The sequence below is a fragment of the Pongo abelii genome, chromosome 23 (genome assembly GCF_028885655.2).
Source record: "Pongo abelii isolate AG06213 chromosome 23, NHGRI_mPonAbe1-v2.0_pri, whole genome shotgun sequence".
In the NCBI taxonomy this organism is placed as follows: Eukaryota; Metazoa; Chordata; class Mammalia; order Primates; family Hominidae; genus Pongo; species Pongo abelii.
The window spans coordinates 34,348,873-34,367,974 of NC_085929.1; the positions used below are offsets into that span (position 1 = coordinate 34,348,873).

A 19,102-nucleotide genomic window follows, 5' to 3' on the forward strand; every position below is an offset into this window, starting at 1 on the left:
CTTCCATAGTTGTCAGTTACTTTCCAAAGTGTCTCCCCAGTTCACAGGTAAGTCATGTTTCAGGATGTCTTTCAATCTGGGTTTGATATTTCCTTATGATTAGATTCAGGTTGTACATCTTTAGCAGAAATATCACCAGTAAAGCTGCCATCTTCTCAGTGCATCCAGGAAGTACCTGTATAAAATTGGCACATGATTCCAATTTGTCCCATTTCTGATTATGTTTATTTTAGTCACTTCATTAAAATGCCATCTGCCAGGCTCCTATGTAAAGTTAAACTCTTTTTCTCTCTGTAATTGATAAGTATTTTCTGCAGAGGCACGTTGAAACAATGTAAAATCCCATTTTTCACATCCACTTCCAGCCACGAGGGAATTACAGGGACCAGACTTATCCTATGTCTTAAACAGTAACAAAAATCTACTGAGGTGTAGGACACAGCAGTTTGCAGACACTGGAGGCTGGGCACCACCAGCTGTGGTGCCCTGAGCGGGGGAAGTGAATGAGGTGAGTGAGCCCCAGGAAGGCCCCCGCTTACCCCCTGGAGTGTTCAGGCCTCAGCGCTGGGAAGGAGACCGAGACTGAGCTTGCAGTTGTGTTGAGGTTGAGGATTTGGGGAGGTCAAGGTGGCAAGAATTAACAGGACAAAGACCAGAGAGGAGAAGGCGGTGCAGAGGACCTTCCTGGGGCTTCAGCAGGCGAGTGAGGAGACCACCTGAGGCCAAAGAGCCGCGGTAGAGGTGCAGGCAGGACAGTCTGTGGAATACAAAGAGATGGGAATAGTTCATGTTCCCAACAGCCAGAGTGGAGAAATCTCATGATATGTGGCATTAGACAGGGTTCCCAGAACGGCTCATCTCAGTGCAGGGGCTGGCTTAGCCCGGGCTAAAGGCTGCACCAGCTGGTCCCACCTAGCGAAGCTTACAAGCAAACCCTGCAAGATCAAACTGGAACTTAGCCATGTCGTAGAACAAAGCTCAGAAATATTTAAAAGAATACAAAAGATCAAAAACCCTGCACCCTACAATTTAAAAGTCACCGTGCCCAGCATCTAGTCAATAATTGCTAGAGTTGCAAAAAAGTAGGAACATATGAGCCTTAAGGAGGAGAAAAATGCATTAGAAACTGACCAAAATGGCACAGATGATGGAGACCTTGGCATTAGAAAGGCAATTATAAATACATATCATGTGTTCTAGGAGGTGGAGGAGCAGGACAGGAACCATGGAAATTGGGTTCAAAGAACCAAATATAATTCCCCCAGATGGACACTATCCTGTTCCTCACCCAACCTTCAATTAATTCGTCACTATGGACCCAGTTTCCTACTTTATTCGATGGGTTATAATTTGTTACTAATATTATTTATTTTGATACTCAAATTGTACCTGATTTGGCCAGTGGGAGCCCCTTCAAATTGTCACCTGTGCCCTTTTGACATGGCCCAGTCATTCTTTGAGTACTTCTTTCCTTCTGATATGCAAGGTGTTCCAGCTCTGCCTGAAACCAGTCATTTTTCCAAGGAGCCCTGGTTCCGTTCAGTGGAGAACAGTTTTTAGAAGCCGAGTTCTGGGTGTTGGGCGCTTTCTTACTATTGGGGCGTTGCTGCTGCCAGGCTCTCCCTGTCAGAGCTAGGGAACATATCTGTATGTCTAGATTGATTGATTGATTGATGCAAACCATAAGCTTATATCAATATTTCCAATTCTAATACATACCACATAGGGTTCATTCTAGTTCTCAACATTTGTAATGACTCCAACAGTGAGAAGCCTCACTCCCATGATGCATCATAGATTTGTGTATTTGAGCAGTCTCCTGTGTGTAATGCATCCCCATTGCAGCCACCACTGCCCTGTGGGGACCCTCCCTCACCCCACTCAGGCTTCCACACCACACACGGGTGTGGGCCACTGTCACTCCACATGGGCATTCTTCTCATCTTGCCTGTGCTCTGACATCCTGCACCGCCATCCCAACCCTGGGCAGGATGCCCTCCTCACCCTGGCCAGCCTCCATCATCCCTCCCAGGCTGCCACAGCTCCCCCACAACTCGGCTGCCTGCCTTGCTCACAGCCACCTAAGGGCTTTGTTCTGAATGTTTTGGGAAGGAGTAGAGGAAGTGCCTTTTGATGAACAGAAGTTCATCTTATTTATGGTTTGTGTGTATATTTAAGAAATCTTACTTTGAAATTATAACAATATTCTATAAAGCTCATAAGTTTTATTTTTCATATTTAAGGCTTTCATTCAACTTTTTATATATGGTAAGAAGTAGAGATCCAGTTTTTCTTCTTTTGAAATGAATATTTCTTAAGAAATGGTTCTCCACATTATTTATTGAATAGCCGTATTTTTCCCACTGATCTGCAAATACCAACTTTACATACACTTGTGGGTCTAATTCTGAGCTATTAGCCTGATTTCCTGGGCTAATAATTACCACATTATCTTATTTACCATAACTTTGGAATCAGCCAGGGTCTACTCAGGAAAACTAACCTCTCTAAGTATGTCAAGCAAGACTGGACTCAGTGTGGCCAAACCATGGCCAGGAAGGAAGACACGGGAAAGTAACAGCTACTTCTCAGGTTTGCTTCTGACTTTCTGAGAGATGGGAAGATGGAGACACCACGGAAAAATCTCCGAAAAACCAAGCTGTCCCCAGTACCTAGGCCAGCCAACACTTTATTTGAGGTACTCATTCAGGTTGTTACACATTGCCATAAAGTATTTTGTTGTGTAAATACACTGTCATTAACTTATACGATAGTCAATAGTCCATTTTCTCAAATATTTTCTTTATATTTATCACTTTTTATGTCCCATTTAAGAAATGTTTGCTACCTTAAGGTTATGATGGTAGGTAGTCTCTTGTGTTTTTTTCTAAACAGTTTTCCTAGATTTTTCTGCCTTTTCACCTTATCTTTTATATTTAGATATACAATACACCAAGAATTGATTTTTTTTTTTTTTTTTTGAGATGGAGTCTCGCTCTGTTGCCCGGGCTGGAGTGCTGCAGTGCTATCTGGGCTCACTGCAAACTCTGTCTCCTGGGTTCAATTGATTCTCCTGCCTCAGCCTCCCAAGCAGCTGGGACTACAGGCACCCGCCACCACGCTTGGCTAATTTTTGTATTTTTAGTAGAGACAGGGTTTCACCATGTTGGCCAGGATGGTCTCAATCTGTTGACCTTGTGATCTGCCCGCCTCGGCCTCCCAAAGTGCTGGAATTACAGACATGAGCCACCGTGCCTGGCAAGAATTGATTTTTTATGTATGGTATGATATAGAGGTAAATATTAATTTTTTAAAAATGCATATTCAGTTAAACAAGCTCCATTTATTGCAAAGTGTGTTCTTTCCCCACTAGACAGCACTGTCATCTTTGTCATAGGTCAGGTGACCACATATGCGTGGGTCTGCTTCAGAACTTCCTGTTGTGTTTCATTCATCTGTCTTTTTATCCTTGCACCAGTTCTACTCTCTTAATTCTCATAGCTTTATACTAGAGCTTAGTTTCTGGCAATGTAACTTCTCCAGCCTAGTCGTTCTTCTAGACTGACTGCCTTGGATATACTTGGCCCTTCTGCATTTCCATATACATTTAGAATCAGCTTGTTAATTTCTACCAAAAACAAAACACTGCTGGGGCTTTTAATTCATTTATGCATAATAAAATGCAAAAATATTAAGGGTACAGTTTAATGAGTTTTGACAAATGCCTGCACCATGTAATCAACACTCTAGTTAAGATCTAGAACACAGTCATCACCTTAGAATGTTCCTTCATGCTCCTTTCCAGTCAATCCCCATTTCCTCCTAGAGGCAACCACTCTGTTGAAAGATTTCTGTCATCGTATGTAGTTTTCGATTATTCTAGGACTCTGTATAAATAGAAATGTACGAACTCTTGTTTTTTACCTATTTTGCTCAACATACGGTGTTTTATATTCACTCATGTTGGTGGGTATATCAGTTCATTCCTTGTTGTTGTTGAGTATTCCATTGTACGACTATACCAAAATTTGTTTATCCATTTACCTGATAATAGGCATTTTGGTTTTTTCCAGTTTGTGGCTGCTATTGATAAGGCAACTATGAACATTCTTAGATGAGTCTCTTTGTTGACATCTTTTTTCATTTCTCTTGAGTGAATACTTAGGTATAGAATTTGATTGGGTGATAGAGTGGGTGTATGTTCAATTTTATAAGAAACCATCCAGCTGTTTTCCAAAGTGGTTGCATCATTTAACACTCCCACTAACAATATGTGTGAATTCTAGTAGCTCTATATACTCATCAACATTTGATATGGTCAGTCTTTTTAATGTAGCCATTCTCAAGGTGTGAAGTGTTTTTTTTCATTGTGGTTTTAATTTGTATTCCCTGATAACTAATGAGTCTGAGCACATTTTCAGTGCTTGTTGATCATTTGTATATCTTCCTCTGTGAAGTTTTTGTTCAAATCTTTTGCCTTTATTTTATTGTTTGATATTTTATTGTTGCAGGAGTTTTATATATATTCCAGATACAGGTCTTTTGTCAGGTAAAGGTATCACAAAAATGTAGCACACATTTTGTCTTCTAAGCTGTGCTTTCCTTTTCATTTTCTTAATGATATCTTTTGAAGGAAGACAGTTTTAATTTTGATAAATTCCCATTTATTAAATTATTTCATGGTTAGTGCATTTCATGTCTTAAGAAATCTTTGCCTGACGCAAGATCAAAGACATATTTCCCTGCCTGAAGCTTTATAGTTTCAGCTTTTACATCTAGGTTATGATCCACCTTGAACACATTTTTGAGTATTATTTGAGGTAATTGTTAAGGTTTATCTTTTTCTAAATGATATGTAGTTATTTTCATGCTATTTGTTGAAAATATTCTTTCTTTGTTGAATTGCCCTGGAACCCTCTATTGAAAATCAATTGACTGTATGTTTGGACTCCATTCTCTCCATATATTCTGAACTCTATTCTGTCCTCTAAAATATTTGGTTATATGCCAGAACCACGTAACTTTTACATACCGTAGCTTTAGAGTAAGTCTTGAAGTCGTCCTCTTTGCAAGTTTGTTTTGACTTTTCTAGATTCTTTGCATTTCTGAATAATTTGATTTAACTTGTCAGTTTCTAGTGAAAAATCTGCTAAGATTTTTCCTGCTAATATTTTGATTGCAACTGTGTTGAATCTATAAATCAATTTGGGAAGAACTAACAGCTTAACAATATTGAGTGTTCTATCCATGAACATTGTATATCTCTCTATTTATGTATGTCTTTAATTTTTCTCAGCATCATTTTATAGTTTTCAAAGTAGAAATATTGCATGTCTTTTATTAAATTTATTTATATTATATATATTTTATCAACTTTGAGGTATAATTTACATAGTAATTTACAAATGCTCCCATTTTAAGTATACAGTTTATATTTTTAATCAATTTTTTTATGTTTATTGATGCAGTGGTAAACAGAATTGGTTTACATTTTATTTTCCAGTATTGTTAGAATATTTAAAAAATTACATTTACTATTGGATGTGATGTCTCTTCATTTTTTTACTCTTGAACAGTAAATATCCTCTATTTCTTTATGACATTGATGTGTTGAAGCAATCAGGTCAGTGGTCTTATTGTGTTGTTCATTACAGTGGTCATTAGGCACATATGGCCATATCCATGTAAATAAAATTAACATTAAAATTTTCCTTGATCACACTAACCTCATTTTAGTTGCTCAGCAGTCACATGTACCTAGTGGCTACTGTATTGCACAGCACAAATTTTCATTATTTCAGATAGTTCTATTGAAAAGCACTGTGTGGAGTGGTGGGGTGGCCCCACCTTCTGGATTTGCTTCACTGTTCTCTTATGGTGTTGTGTAACTCATTAAAATAATCCCTGTATTTATAGAAAATTGGAAGTTATATATATATATATATAAAAAACAGTATAACAGTTATATATATATAAGCATATATATATATATGCTTACTTAGATCCAGATTAAACTTGTATTTCAAGACTACCTTAGGTGATACTGTACCCTTTGTACTGCATTACAAAGAACTAAGAATTAACCACTAGATTTTGCACCATGGATGTAGCTATTGGTCTTATGTGGGGCCAAAAACCTGATTTGAGGGGGTAGTTCAAGAAAGAAGGGGAAGAGTGGAATTGGAGACACCAAGTATAGACCAGTTGGGAGCTTTGTACTGAAAGGAGAACAGAGAAATGGAGTGTTAACTGGATGGGGATATAGTACTGAGTTGGAGAGCTATAGCGTATTTATGTGCTGATAGGAATGATTCATCTGAGAGGGAAAGCCTGACAATGCAGGAGAGAGAGAGGAGAATTATTAAAGCACTGTTCTGCAATAGGCAAGGGAGAGTGAGTGGGTCTGGGCTAGTGGACGTGTTGGCCATGGAGAGGGGCCCAGAGGCTCTGCCCACAATAATAGGAGGGAAGGCAGAGCATAAGCTGGTAAGAAGGGACATGGGACTTCTCTATTTATTTCATGTCATACTGTCCAAGACTGTACAGTACTGTAGTGGCCTTCATTATAAGGCCCCAGACCTTCATGTTTTGTGCGCCCTTTTATGACCTATGTATAGCTCTTCTTCCTTTGCTATCATTTCTGTCTCAGTTTGCCTGACTCTACAGCCTTCCTCCCCACCCCATTTCTAACTTGCTTCTATTTATGCCATAGATTCAAACATCCACAACTAAGGCCATTAAATTACAAAAGAAAAAAAAAGACTGCCATGTAAGTTACCCTAACTTGGAAGTAGCTAATCCTGAAACTAGCATGGCGTGGAACTTGGCTACTTTGGAGACTTTCTTGGTCTCCCTCCTAGTGTCTTTGCATCTGTTCTGTCTTCCTCTTCGCTTCTCCTCTCTCTGCTTAACGCACGGCTTTTGCACCTCTGTCACTCTGGGCTGCACATGGTCATGATGGCCTACTGACCTCAGTTTACGTCACCAGCTTTTGGGTCTTGCTTCAGCTGCAAATACTGGATCTTGTCAAGATGTTCTGGATTGAATTCATGAGAAAAGGAATCTGGTTGGCCAGTTCACGGGCATTTTTCTGACCTGTCACGGGGTTGGCTGGGCCATGCAGTCTGTTTCCTGCTCTTGCCTAGTCAGCTGCAGCTGGGAGAGTAGAGTCCTCCAGTAGGAAACACAACTGCCCGGGTTCACAACTCCCTAGGCTGGGCCGAGGCAGTTGTGGGAAGGGGTGGTGAGTGGGTGGGAAGGGGTACAGTGGTTGTGTTTTCATTCATCAAGGTGTTTAAATTGTATCACGAAGACAATGGCATGTAAGTGAAGTGCATAAGCGGTATTTTATGGACTTGCTTTTCTCTTTTTTTTTTTTTTTTTTGGAAACAGGGTCTTGCTGTCACCCAGGCTGGGGTGTGGTGGCATTATCATGGCTCACTGAAGCCTTAACCTCCCAGGCTCTAGTGATCCTCCCACCTAAAAGCCTCCCAAGTAGCCGGGACTACAGGAACAGGCTACCATGCCTGGCTTATTTTTGTATTTTTTGCAGACACAGGGTTTCACCATGTTGCCCAGGCTGGTCTCGAACTCCTGGGCTCAAGCAATTCCCTCGTTTTGGCCTCCCAAAGTGCTAAGATTAAGGTGTGAGCCATTGTGCTTGGCCTGTTTTATGGATTTTCTAACACCTGTTTTAACTTTATGCTTATTTTTTATTGGCTGCATTCTGCTTATCATAAACTCTGAGCAAATATTTGTGGAATGAATGACTTTTGAAATCACAGATAAGAACTGCCTTTTTCATTTTGACCACATATTAATTTTATTTTACTTTTGCATTTTTGGTTTAGAATGAAAATGGCTATAGTTCAAGAAGATCTGTATAGGAAAAAAAAAATTAGACTGTTGGCAAAATGCTGCCAGGCAAATCAGAATTCAAATCCCTTTACCTGTCTTAATTAACTGAAAGTATAGACTTTGAGTTCTGCTCCTGGGATTTAAAGTTTAAAACTTTTTATTTTAAGTAAATATATTGACAATATTTATATACTTAAGAATATTATTATTCCCTGAAGCCCAAATGCATAATTGCTACAAATTTAATAAATATCTTAAGATTGGATGAAATTCATTTGAGAAGCAAAATGTTTCCTTAATGCCAACGTGTCCCTTTAATGTGTTTGGCTCCAGATGTTTGGCCTCATTTGCTGGAGTGGATGCAGCATTAGCCTGTCAGTTCCCTGCTGTTTGCCATTATTTAGGAGTATTAGAGGCTGTAAGCATGCATGCTCATTGGGAAAGTTAAAGAAAGGCTTTAAATAGAGGAAGGTACCAAGCTGCGGCCCCTGTCCAGAATATCTGAGGTTAAAAGCAACACAACAAAGTGACTATAAATCAAGCATTAGACTCCTAAAAGTAGATGCAACAGCTAAGAGCAGTCCTACTTGTAACCATCTTTCATATTAGCTGTCAACTGAGATCCCGAAGCACAGAATCAAATCTTCATTAAGGGCCATTCTCTCCTTCAAAGGACGTGTCCAACAAAATATGTATTCTACAATGGAATATGCAAATTCTTTAGCAGTAACAGGGAACATAAATTGGATTTCCTCAAGTATTGGGGCCCACACTATTGTGCTCATAAATCCTTGCATTATGTCTCATTAACCTTTCATACTTAGATATAGTCTGTAGATTATTGTATTATACTAAAGTAAAAGTCTACTTTAATACCAATAGCAGGGTATAGTTCTTATACTGTGTCTTAAGAAATGGTAGAACCACTTGGAATTCCCTTTATATTGACATACAAATTTTATTTTCTTACAATGGGAAGATTAGATTTTGCCTCTTGTATAATTATAGTGTAAACCATAGAAATCATCCAACCCAGTTCTCAGGGTCATAATGTTTTCCAGAATTTCATGCTTATTATAAGGTTTTCCGCATATGAATGTGTTTATAGGTACCCGTTTAGGGCCAGAGCTCTGGTCCCTTAGGAATACCAGTTCTGTGTATATTAGCAAAGACCAACACTCCCAAGTCACTAACACATAGATCCACTTTTCAGTTTGTGTTTTCTTAGTTTTCGAAATACAGAGGTTTGCTGGGGGCGGTGGTGCATGCCTGAGGTCTCAGCTGATCCAGGAGGCTGAGGCAAGAGGATTGCTTGAGCCCAGGAGTTTGAGGTCAGCCTCGGCAACATAGCGAGAGCCCCATCTCTAAAAGTAAATAAATAATAAAATAAAATGCAGAGATTTAATGGCCAATATTTTCTTTAGGATTTTTATGTCTAGGTTCACACATGGGATGGTCCTATTGTTTTCCTGTACTCTTCAGTGGTTTCAGAATTAAGGATAGCATCATGAAATGATTTGGACATCATTTTATATTTTCTAAACAGTGCATTTTGAAAAGAGAGAGACTAGCTGAAAAAAAACTCCTAAAAGTTTGGTGAAATACATGTAAAACCGCCTGGGCCTGTTATTTTTTGCAGAGTTGGGTAAGGGCAAAGAGTTGTGATTACCATTTTAGTTTAAGTTTCTTTTCCTTCTTACATCAATTTTGGCATTTTATCTTTTTTCAAAACTTTTAATGTATTTTTCTAAAAGTTTCTGTAATCTAATTTATTATTGTATAATTGCTAATGATATTTTTCACTTGTTCTTAAATTTATTATGAAGTAGTTCAGATATATAAACAAGTAGAGTTGTAAGTCACAGTGCTTTGCGGTTGAAGTCGCCCACATACCACTCCTGACGCTAATTCCATCACCTTCCCTCCCGCACAACGGTACCACTCCCGCGTGTGACAGCCCTCATTCCCAGCATTTCTAGATACTTCCACTGCATGTATGCACCTGGACCCTGAAAGGCGTTATTTTGTATTTTCATATACTATTGGCATAAAATAGTTCATAGCGTTTTCATATTCTTTGATCTCGGCTGCATCTTCAGTTAGATAGCCCATTTTCCTTCCCTTTCCCTCTCTTTCTGACTCACACACACGCACGCCCACACCCATTCACACACGATTACCATTCCCAGAAATCAGTGTATTTGTCTTTTTGGCAAACTTTGCCCTTAACCTTCTTATATTGTCTTCTTTTATTTCTGACCTTTCTTATTCCCTCTTTTATTTTCTCTCTGGGTATATTATTCTTTTTCTAACTTCTTGAATTGGTCACCTAGCTCAGTAAGTAGTTTTTGTTTTTTCCTAACATACCTCAGTACTCTAGTGTCACAGCACCAGTGTCCTTCTTCGTCGCTTGGGGCTCTTGCAGTTACATAATTTAAATATTACCCTTGAATATAAACATTTAGGGCTATAAATTTTTCTTTAATATGTTGTATTCCACTAGTTTTATGGAATTATAAATTAATTTTCTTTATAATATAATGTATACATTTTCTGAAAATACCACGTAAGCAGAAATAAAAATAATTGTAATTTTATTTTATTGGGTGAAAGTGATAATGTTTGTAATCTACTGTGCAAATTCTAGGCGAGTATAGAATAAATAAGAAACACCACTGTCCTTAATAAAAGAAAACCTCAGATATTCCCAAGGTAGATCTGGAGGCATCCACCTGTTTTGATATGTTGTGTTTTCCCATTTCTATTTTGAGTTCTTCCATGGGTCATGTGCTATGTGGTCCATTTTAAAATGTCTAAGTGATTGGCTACTTTTTAGTTATCCTCGTTATTGATGCCTGACTTAATTGTATGGTGCTCTGATTATGTGGTAGTAATTCTTCGATATTTGCTGAGACTTGCTATGTGGCCTGTGCATGGTCTATTTTCATGAAATATTCCATGTGTGCAAGTGAAGACCGTGGATTCACTATCCGAGACTGGGTTCTCCTTAACCACATTTCAGAAGCCTGTTCACAGAATTGTTTAAACCTACTACACGCTTCCTAACTTTTCGTCTGCTTGATCTATCAAAAGAGTAGTGGCTTAAAACCTCTCATTATGATGTTTTTTCAAACTTGTAGTTCTGCCAATTTTCTTCATGAATTTGGAGGCTATGTAGTTAGCTGCATACAAATTTAGAATTTTGCCTTTTTGCTAAGTTTATCATTAGTAAGTGGATCTTTGTTTTTATTAGTGCCCCTTACTTTAATATCTACTTTGCCCGTACTTTTACCATCAGCCATTTGGGGCCCTTATGCTTTGGTGGTTTTCTTTTCAAATAGCATATAGCCTTTTAAAGAGCATGTGGCTTATTGCCATCATCTGTCAATCTACTGCTTAATTGTTTAGTTCACTTACATTTATAATGAATACTGATATTTTTCTTTTGTCTTATTTTTAATTGTTGTGGGAACATAGTAGATGTATATATTTATGGGGCACGTGAGATGTTTTGATCCAGGCGTGCAATTCGTAATAATCACATCATGGAGAATGGGGTGTCCATCCCCTCAAGCATTTATCCTTTGTGTTACAAACAATCCAATTATACTTTTAGTTATTTGAAAATGTACAATTAACTTCAGCTTATATTTGTCCTGCCTTTTAGATGGTTTTTGTTGTTCCTTCCTTTTTCTATTCCTTTACATCAACCAGGGTTTTACAAAATGAATCTGTTTCTCTTCCACTAACTAGTTTGGAAGTATAACCCTCTACTTCAATTTGTGTGTGTGTAACTACATATATTTAACTTACTCTAAAAATAATCTACAATTTGTTCCTAAACTTACAGCACTTTAACTCCCATATTTTACATATTATTGTCTAGTATTTTTTGTTAGCCAAATGAAACATTACTCTTTTTATAACAGCAATATTTGTGTTCATTTATGCACATTTACCCAGTTCTTCCCTATTCCTTCATGCTTCTCACACTTTTGCATATAGAATTAGCTTCCTTCTTTCTGAAATACTACCTTGGAAGTTTTGTTAGATGATATAGGGATCTGGTGGTGATGAACTCTGTTTTTGTTTGTCGAAATACGTATTCAACTGTAGAACTTTCTGGCCCTCCAACTATGAGTAGCGTCTAAATCACTCCCCACCGACAGTGCCCCCAGCCCAGAGACGTGCAGGACAGCTCTGCTGCATGCACGGTCATGCTCTCTGCTTGGCGGATGTGAGGCTATGGTGTAGGGATGGGGTTAAAACTAGAGAGATACGTGCTCAGTAATGACACACGGCCACTCCATGTACTGCAAAGAAACCTAGACAGTGTGGAAAGAGTAGAGAAAGTGATCCAGATACAGCACTTAAAACTGAGGGAACTCATGCTTTAATAGACACTGAAAATCACAAAGGAGGAAGGCCAAGTGCCTTAGCAATCTCAATAAAAATATGAAGTTCTTTTTACATGGTAAATTTCATAATATAAAAAGTTTAATGTCTGGAAACTGTGTAATTTACAAAAAAAAGTCCACGTAGGCCAAAGATGGCTAACACTGCATATAAGGAACATGAATGCCAGTGGGAAGGTGTCTGAGGAGGGGCAGGGCCACAGGTGTCCTGACAGGGAATATCTTTGAAGGATCTGGCACAAACAAGGGCCCAGTTCACAAACCACAGGTACACTCATTTTAGATAGAATAGCAGAATAGGTGATGAAAATTATACAGTCTTTACTTGTTGCCTACTTACTGAAAACAAACCAGATTATTGCATGGCATTTTCCAACCTGAACTGAAATTATCAAGGCTACAGTTCTTCTTGTGGGTCTGCAAGTGTGTATGGCTGGGGGGTGGCAGAATCTGGGCCAGGGACTGGCTGCAATGATCATATGCCGGAGGGTCACTGGGACACAGAGAGCAGGATCAGAACAGCGTGGATGACACCTTTGTCTCCTGCTAAAACCCAGCAAGTTTCAGTGTGGACCGTGAATTTTTAAAAAATGGAATGGAGGTGAAAACTTTCATTTTGTGTTACACATCAGTGTGGATCAAAATGTAAGTTTTAGTAGCAATTTTTCTCTTGGTATTTTGACTTAATTAAAAAAATCAAATTAGTTGAGTCATTTACTGGAGAGAATTAAGAAAGCTTTGACTCCCTTGCTCTGTGGTCCTGCTGAGGTTTCTAAGAGAGGGGAGTTGTACGGCTTATCGTCATTGTATTTACATCTGATGGAGTAGCAGAGGGTAGGGCATGCCAGTTTCCTGAGCTAAAAGGAAATATATGCAATGCTTTCTGCAAATGGTAAGCAAAAAATTGTTTTGTAAATATTACATCCATGGACTCCTCCCAAGTGGGACAAAGAGCCAAGGGCTATATGCAGGAGGCATTTGCCTCCATCCACATGGCCCTCACATACCCTGGGCTCCCCGGACGCCAGTCAGTCTAGCCACTACCTGACTTGCTCTTCCTAGACTGGAGAAACAAAACGGTATTCCATTTTCTGTCATCCATACCAGGAGTCAGGAAACTTCTTAAAAGGGCAGGTACTGGCTGGGCGCAGTGGCTCACCTGTAATCCCAGCACTTTTTGGGAGGCCAAGGCGGGCGGATCACCTGAGGTCAGCAGTTCGAGACCAGCCTGGCCAACATGGTGAAACCCCATCTCTACTAAAAATACAAAAATTAGCAGGGCATGGTAGTGGGTGCCTGTAATCCCAGCTACTTAGAGGCTGAGGCAAGGAGAATCGCTTGAACCCAGGAGGAAGAGGTTGCAGTGAGCCAAAATCACACCAGTGCACTCTATCCTGGGCGACAGAGCGAGACTCTGTCTCAAAAAAAAAAAAAAGGCCAGGTATTGAATATTTTATGTAGTGTGGGCCAAAGGCAAAATCAAGAATATGATGTAATTACTTATATAACCCTTTAAAAAGGTAACTTAGCTCATGGCTGTGAAAAACCAGACCGCTGACCAGACTTAGCCTGTGGGTCATAGTTGCCAACCCCTGATCTACATAAAGAAATCTTGGTGAATTATACAATTTCCCTTAATTCTAAGTGCATACTTTTTCCAGTGTAGCCTGAAACATTCACTGTGATTTTATGATTTTACATCCATTTTAGTCATACAGGAACACCAAGACTGACATACACAGAAAGTGGCGGTGACTTTACAGTGGCCTCTAGACTGTTCTATCATTTTATCACTTTTGTTTTCCCTTCCTTGAAACTTATATTTAAGACAGAATAAAACCACATAAACCATTGGCTCTTCAGTATGAAACCTAAAACAACAATGTACATGGGACTAAAACCAGGTTAGAGTCCGTGAGTAACTCCTAGCTGGCTCAATAACCACAGGAAGCGGCAGGGTGGTGGGGGTGTTTGCTAGAAAGGGCAAATAGGGCCACACCCTTCCCCTCACAGAAAGAGAGCACAGACCCCAGAGCTTTACTCCAGGGATCCTTGGCACTTGGGAAAGAAGGAGGCTGAGAGATTTGCTGAGAGGGACAGCCTAACCATCTGCATATGGATTTAGAAACTTGAGGTTTACTTTTCATTGTTAAGAACCTGATTTTGCTATCTAATGCACAGTGCTATAAATTTGGTCTTCACTTGCTACACTGGTACTTTTATTACCATTTTTTCCCCTTCTAACATAAAGAAACCCTCATAATTGCTGGCTACTTTATAAAGTACTTCGCTTTCAATGTTGGGATCAGGGCTAGAATAAGACATGCTTATTGTTGGCTTTTGTCAACATGGCTGTTGGTTAAATTAAAAACCCCTAGGATGGAGCTCAGGAGAACACAGATTGGATAAATATTATCCTTTCTTCTTTTCAGAGGAGTACACTGAGGAACAGGTGAGATTGTCAGTGTATGCTCAGAAGCTGAGATCCCACCCATTGTTAAAACCCCCACCTGGGGATCCTGAGGTCAGTGCCCCCTGCCAGGCCCCTCAGGTCTGCTCCATGTGCTGCTGGTGGCCCAGGCCAGGTGGCCGCCCCCCTTCATGAGGAACCCTGTAGTGAGGTGGGTAGGATTTTAATTTTAGAATTACCTAAAAGATACTTATCTAAATTCTCCAACTAAACTCAGTACTAATACGACTTTCAGCATTTCCTTTCTTTATAAAATAAATTAATGGTTACCCCTAACTAGATGATTCCCTTGTCTTGCCTCAAGCTGGCAACAATTTAAGTTACCGTCAGAGCTGTAGGGGAAGTCCACCTCCACTTTTTAAGATACATCTCCCTCTTCCCGGTTGGCCATAATCCAGGCATACATCCCAGCAAAAGGCCCTGTTTCTTAGGATCTGGACGTGTGGCTTCAGCGGTGGGGGAGGGGCCAGTCCTTCAGACAGCAGGAGCACAGGAGGCTGGCCAGGGCCAAGGTGAGGGCCTGGGGACAGCTCACAGAGGCAGGTGCTGGGATTGTGGGGACCTGGCAATGGATTTAGATATAAGACAACTGAGGGACCTGGAGTTGGGAAAAGAGAATAAAATTCAGCAGCTAATAAAAGGGAACAGGAGCTGGAAGGCGGGATTCTGGTTAAATCTAGTTAGCCATGGAATTTTTTTTTTTTTTTTTTTTTTTTTTTTTTTTTTTGCTTATAAGGAAACTGAGTCATTTCAATCTTTCCTTCCAAACTTGATAATTACTTATTGATGACTATTCAAAATTTGACATTTTAAAAAACGTTTTGAGCTTTTAAAAATAATAGCTATAAATGCAAAGTACTATTGATAATAAAACCAAGTTGTTTATCCATGTACAAAAAAGGTCAATAATGTTTTAAAAGCACAAAGTTGCATTTTAAATCGCAATTGCATAGTTCTAAAATGCCTGGATAAGAGTTACATAATTTTTTTTTAAGAAAATTCAAGTTTGGTTGACAGCGGGACCCAAAGGACATTTGCAGAGCAGAGTTCAGAATGGAAGCACTGTTTCAATGTGAATTATTGCATTGTGGCTGAGATATTACACTATCATGAGACCAAAATTGCTACAATTTAATTACAAATCATTGGCATTTTAAAAACCATTTTTCTGTTTTGGCTAATATAACACTTTCCTGTAGAATTCAACTGAAATTTCATATATCCCACCCCCAACCAGCAACTGAAAGCCTTAGAAAAAGCTCTATTTGTATTTCTGTGTATAAAAGGTACTGCATATATACCTCTTAGCAAAATATGTGCTCCCTTTCCTCTCCCCACCCCAGAACCATGATCATTTTTGTACAAAATCCTGGTGAAGAATCATATCAAAGATGAGAAGCAGGGAGTTCAAAGGTAAACAAACATTTGGTGAAGTGTGTAGGAAATTCCATGAGCCTCCTGTACCAGCCCCACAGAAGTTCTGGCTTTTGGTGAATGTGGCCCAGAAAAGCCACCAGTGTGTGTGGCAGCCTTTGGACGTGGTGGTGCCCCTCGCCTGCAGAGCACAGCATCATGAGGGTGCTGGTGGCTGTGGGCGGACTGCACTCAGGGAACGGCTGAAGCAAACGCCAGGCCCCCATCTGCAGGCTGCTCAGAGTCAGTGGGTATAAAAGATGCTTTAGCATTTGGAAGAAGGGAAAAATCTTCCTGGGGACAGGAACTTGTAGCCATTTCCAGAAGGAAGTCTCAAAGGGCGCGCAGGGGCTGCGGCGGGAGGGCCGGCGGGCAGCGGCAGTGTGCCCAGCGAGGTGGTCTGGGTGCGCCAGTGTCCGTTGGGAGGGGCTTTCGGTGGAGCTCCGTCATGCTGCTGCAGGGACAGCTCCTTCAGTTCAAGCTTATCCACTCCCTCCTCCTCCTTATTGTGCCGTGGTGACAAATTCAACAGACTGAGGACATCTCTTTTGGAAGTCATCGTGCCAGGAGCCCCCCGGAAGATCTTCATTGGCCCTGTGGAATGCTGGGGTGTGCTCTGCCAGAACATCTTCAGGTTATGGACAGCCTGCACCTTTTCATCAATGGCTGCCATTTTCAGTTTGTCTATGTCGGGAGCGTCTGCTGGACTTGAGCGAGCAGATCCAGCTGAGGAGTAGGAGAGAGCTGGGGAGGGTGCACTGCCAGCAGGAGACTGGTGGCCGGAGCTTGGGGACATGTTCCTTGGTGATTTGGAAATGTGAGCGCTGTAAGGAGAGCTGGGGTACTTCAGTTTAAAGAGAGGCTGGTCCAGCTGGGAAGTCTGTGAGTCGCAGCCGGGCGATGGCCGGCCACTGTGTTGGCTCGGGCTGTCTTTGATGGACGTCTCTGAGGTGGTGGGGCTGCTATATCCAGAACTCACCTTGGGCAGGGAGGAGCTCCTGGCTGGGGGCTTTGGTTTAACAGTGACTGGTGATGGCTGACTCTTCTGATGGGAGAGAACAGGCCTGCTGAACGCGCTGGTTTCTGACGCTCTGAAGACAGCAGTGCTGCTGGGCACCTGAACGCCATCTTCAGGGTTATTACTCTTGCTCACCTGGCCGCCGCTCCTCTGGAGACGCTCCACCGCAATGAGATGACTCTGTGTCTCCTCTAGAATTTTCTGGGCTAACTCTTGTGGATCAAGTTTTGGGTTGCTTTCTTCTTGGGATTTCACGGTACTGTCCGTTTCTGTGCTAGACTGGTCTGATTCTCCTGTATCTGAGCTTGCTAGTTTTCCCACCTTTTGGAAGGGTGAGTTGGGGCTGGGAATCAGAGTCATTTTCACTGGAGAATTTGGAGTGCTGATGCTTCCTTTGGAGCTCACCGAGACTCTCATGCCTCCGGCTGTCCCAGGTTGGGGTTGTTTGTGGTCTGGTGAGAAGCATGTGTTTCGGTTTTCTTGGTAGGTCGCCAAGGGCTCGTTACTGATGATAGAAAACCCTTCATATTCTTCTTCATCTTTGTTGCCTGCAGGGCGGGTCTGGGGAGGCAGCTGGCTCCGAGGCAGGGTGGATCTCTGCAGGTAAGCGTTCTTGGACCGGTCATGGTCCTGCCGTCCTCCGGGGCCTCCACCCTCTGATCCACCCTCGGGTTTGGAGACAAAGCTCATTGAGGAGGCAATGGAGCTCAGACTGTACACAGAGATGGCATCTGAGGCGATGCTGTCTGCACCGGTGGGAGAGAAGGGGGGTTGCTGGTAGCCCAAGGGCAGGGCGTTGGAAACAGACTGAGCAGAAGCAAGAGACTCCAGGGAGGAGGAGCTGTCAAGGCTGAGGCGCTTGGGTAGCTCAGTAGAATCTAAGCATAAAACACAAGGGCCCCAAGGGCAGTTAGAATTCTATATGGTTTTGATTTTTCTTTCAAAATTTACAACATCTTTATATGCATAGAAGCTAGCAAAGAATTACGCAAGAGCTACTCATATTAATCTTAACAATCCTCAAAAACATGGTCCTGTTAGAAAAAGTAAATCTAACATAGGGACAAAATCACTCTAGGAGAGCTCACAGCCACACCCACCCCAGACCCACCATGGCCCATCTCCACTCTGCTCCCTGTCGCATGCGGGGTCAGGGTAAGCAGCACAGGTCTGTATCCACCTTCCTCTGAGCAGGGCTGGCCGTGCTCCTGGGGTGGGGGCCCTTTGCTCAGCTGGGGCATGTGAGCAGTCTGTGACATCTCCTGCCCTCCTTTCCAGCTCCATCCCAGCAAGTCCCTCTGGCATCCTCTACACTCGCTCTCCACACTGCCTCTCCCCCATTCTCTCAACTTACTCCATTCAGGTTTTAGTCCCTATCAATCATTCTTATAAAGGTCACCAATGAGGTCCACACTGCCAAATCCAGAGTCCATTGCTCAGTTCTGCAGTGAGACACACCCTGCCCTCACCACCCCCTCCTCCACAGGCCCCTCCTCATCCTTGTCACTCTGAACCCTGGAATGCCCACAGGACACAATCTTCTTCCCCTCCGACCCGCATGCACCCCAGGTGATGCCATGCATGTTTCTGTCTCCATGCCAACCTCTCCCCTGAGCTCCAAACTCACATACCAGCTGCCTGCATGGATGCCTAATGGATATCCCCAAACCGAATGTGTCCCAGATGGAACTCAAGCCCATTCCTCCTGCCACTTTCCTGACCTCAGCAGACGGCAATCCCATTTTGGCAGTTCTTCCAAATAAAAAACAGGATACCACTTTGACCCATCTGTCATAACCTTCAGCAGACCCCGTTGGTTCCACCTGCAAACCATAACCACCTTCCAAGCCAGCATTTGCTCTTCCCACTGTAGCCAGCTCGGCCCTCAAGAACATCAGTCGCGCTGGGTGTGTCCCCAGGGCCTGGAAA

At 41.6% G+C, this 19,102-nt stretch overlaps 1 protein-coding gene and 1 long non-coding RNA gene across 8 annotated transcripts in view; one reads left to right on the plus strand and one right to left on the minus strand.

Annotated features, from left to right (window-relative positions):
• Positions 1-19,102, plus strand: part of LOC103888952 (uncharacterized) — a 74,852-nt gene that overhangs the window by 44,513 nt on the left and 11,237 nt on the right. The gene's annotated exons all lie outside the window — the stretch shown is intronic.
• The window catches only part of TTC28 (tetratricopeptide repeat domain 28), a 741,686-nt gene continuing 734,811 nt past the window's right edge, over positions 12,228-19,102 (minus strand). For all 6 annotated transcript variants that reach the window (XM_054543701.2, XM_063723011.1, XM_024239653.3 and 3 more), the window contains one exon: positions 12,228-18,051. In XM_054543701.2, the coding sequence (XP_054399676.2) occupies positions 16,421-18,051 (1,631 nt within the window). In that variant the 3' untranslated portion in view covers positions 12,228-16,420. The remainder of the gene's footprint in view (positions 18,052-19,102) is intronic.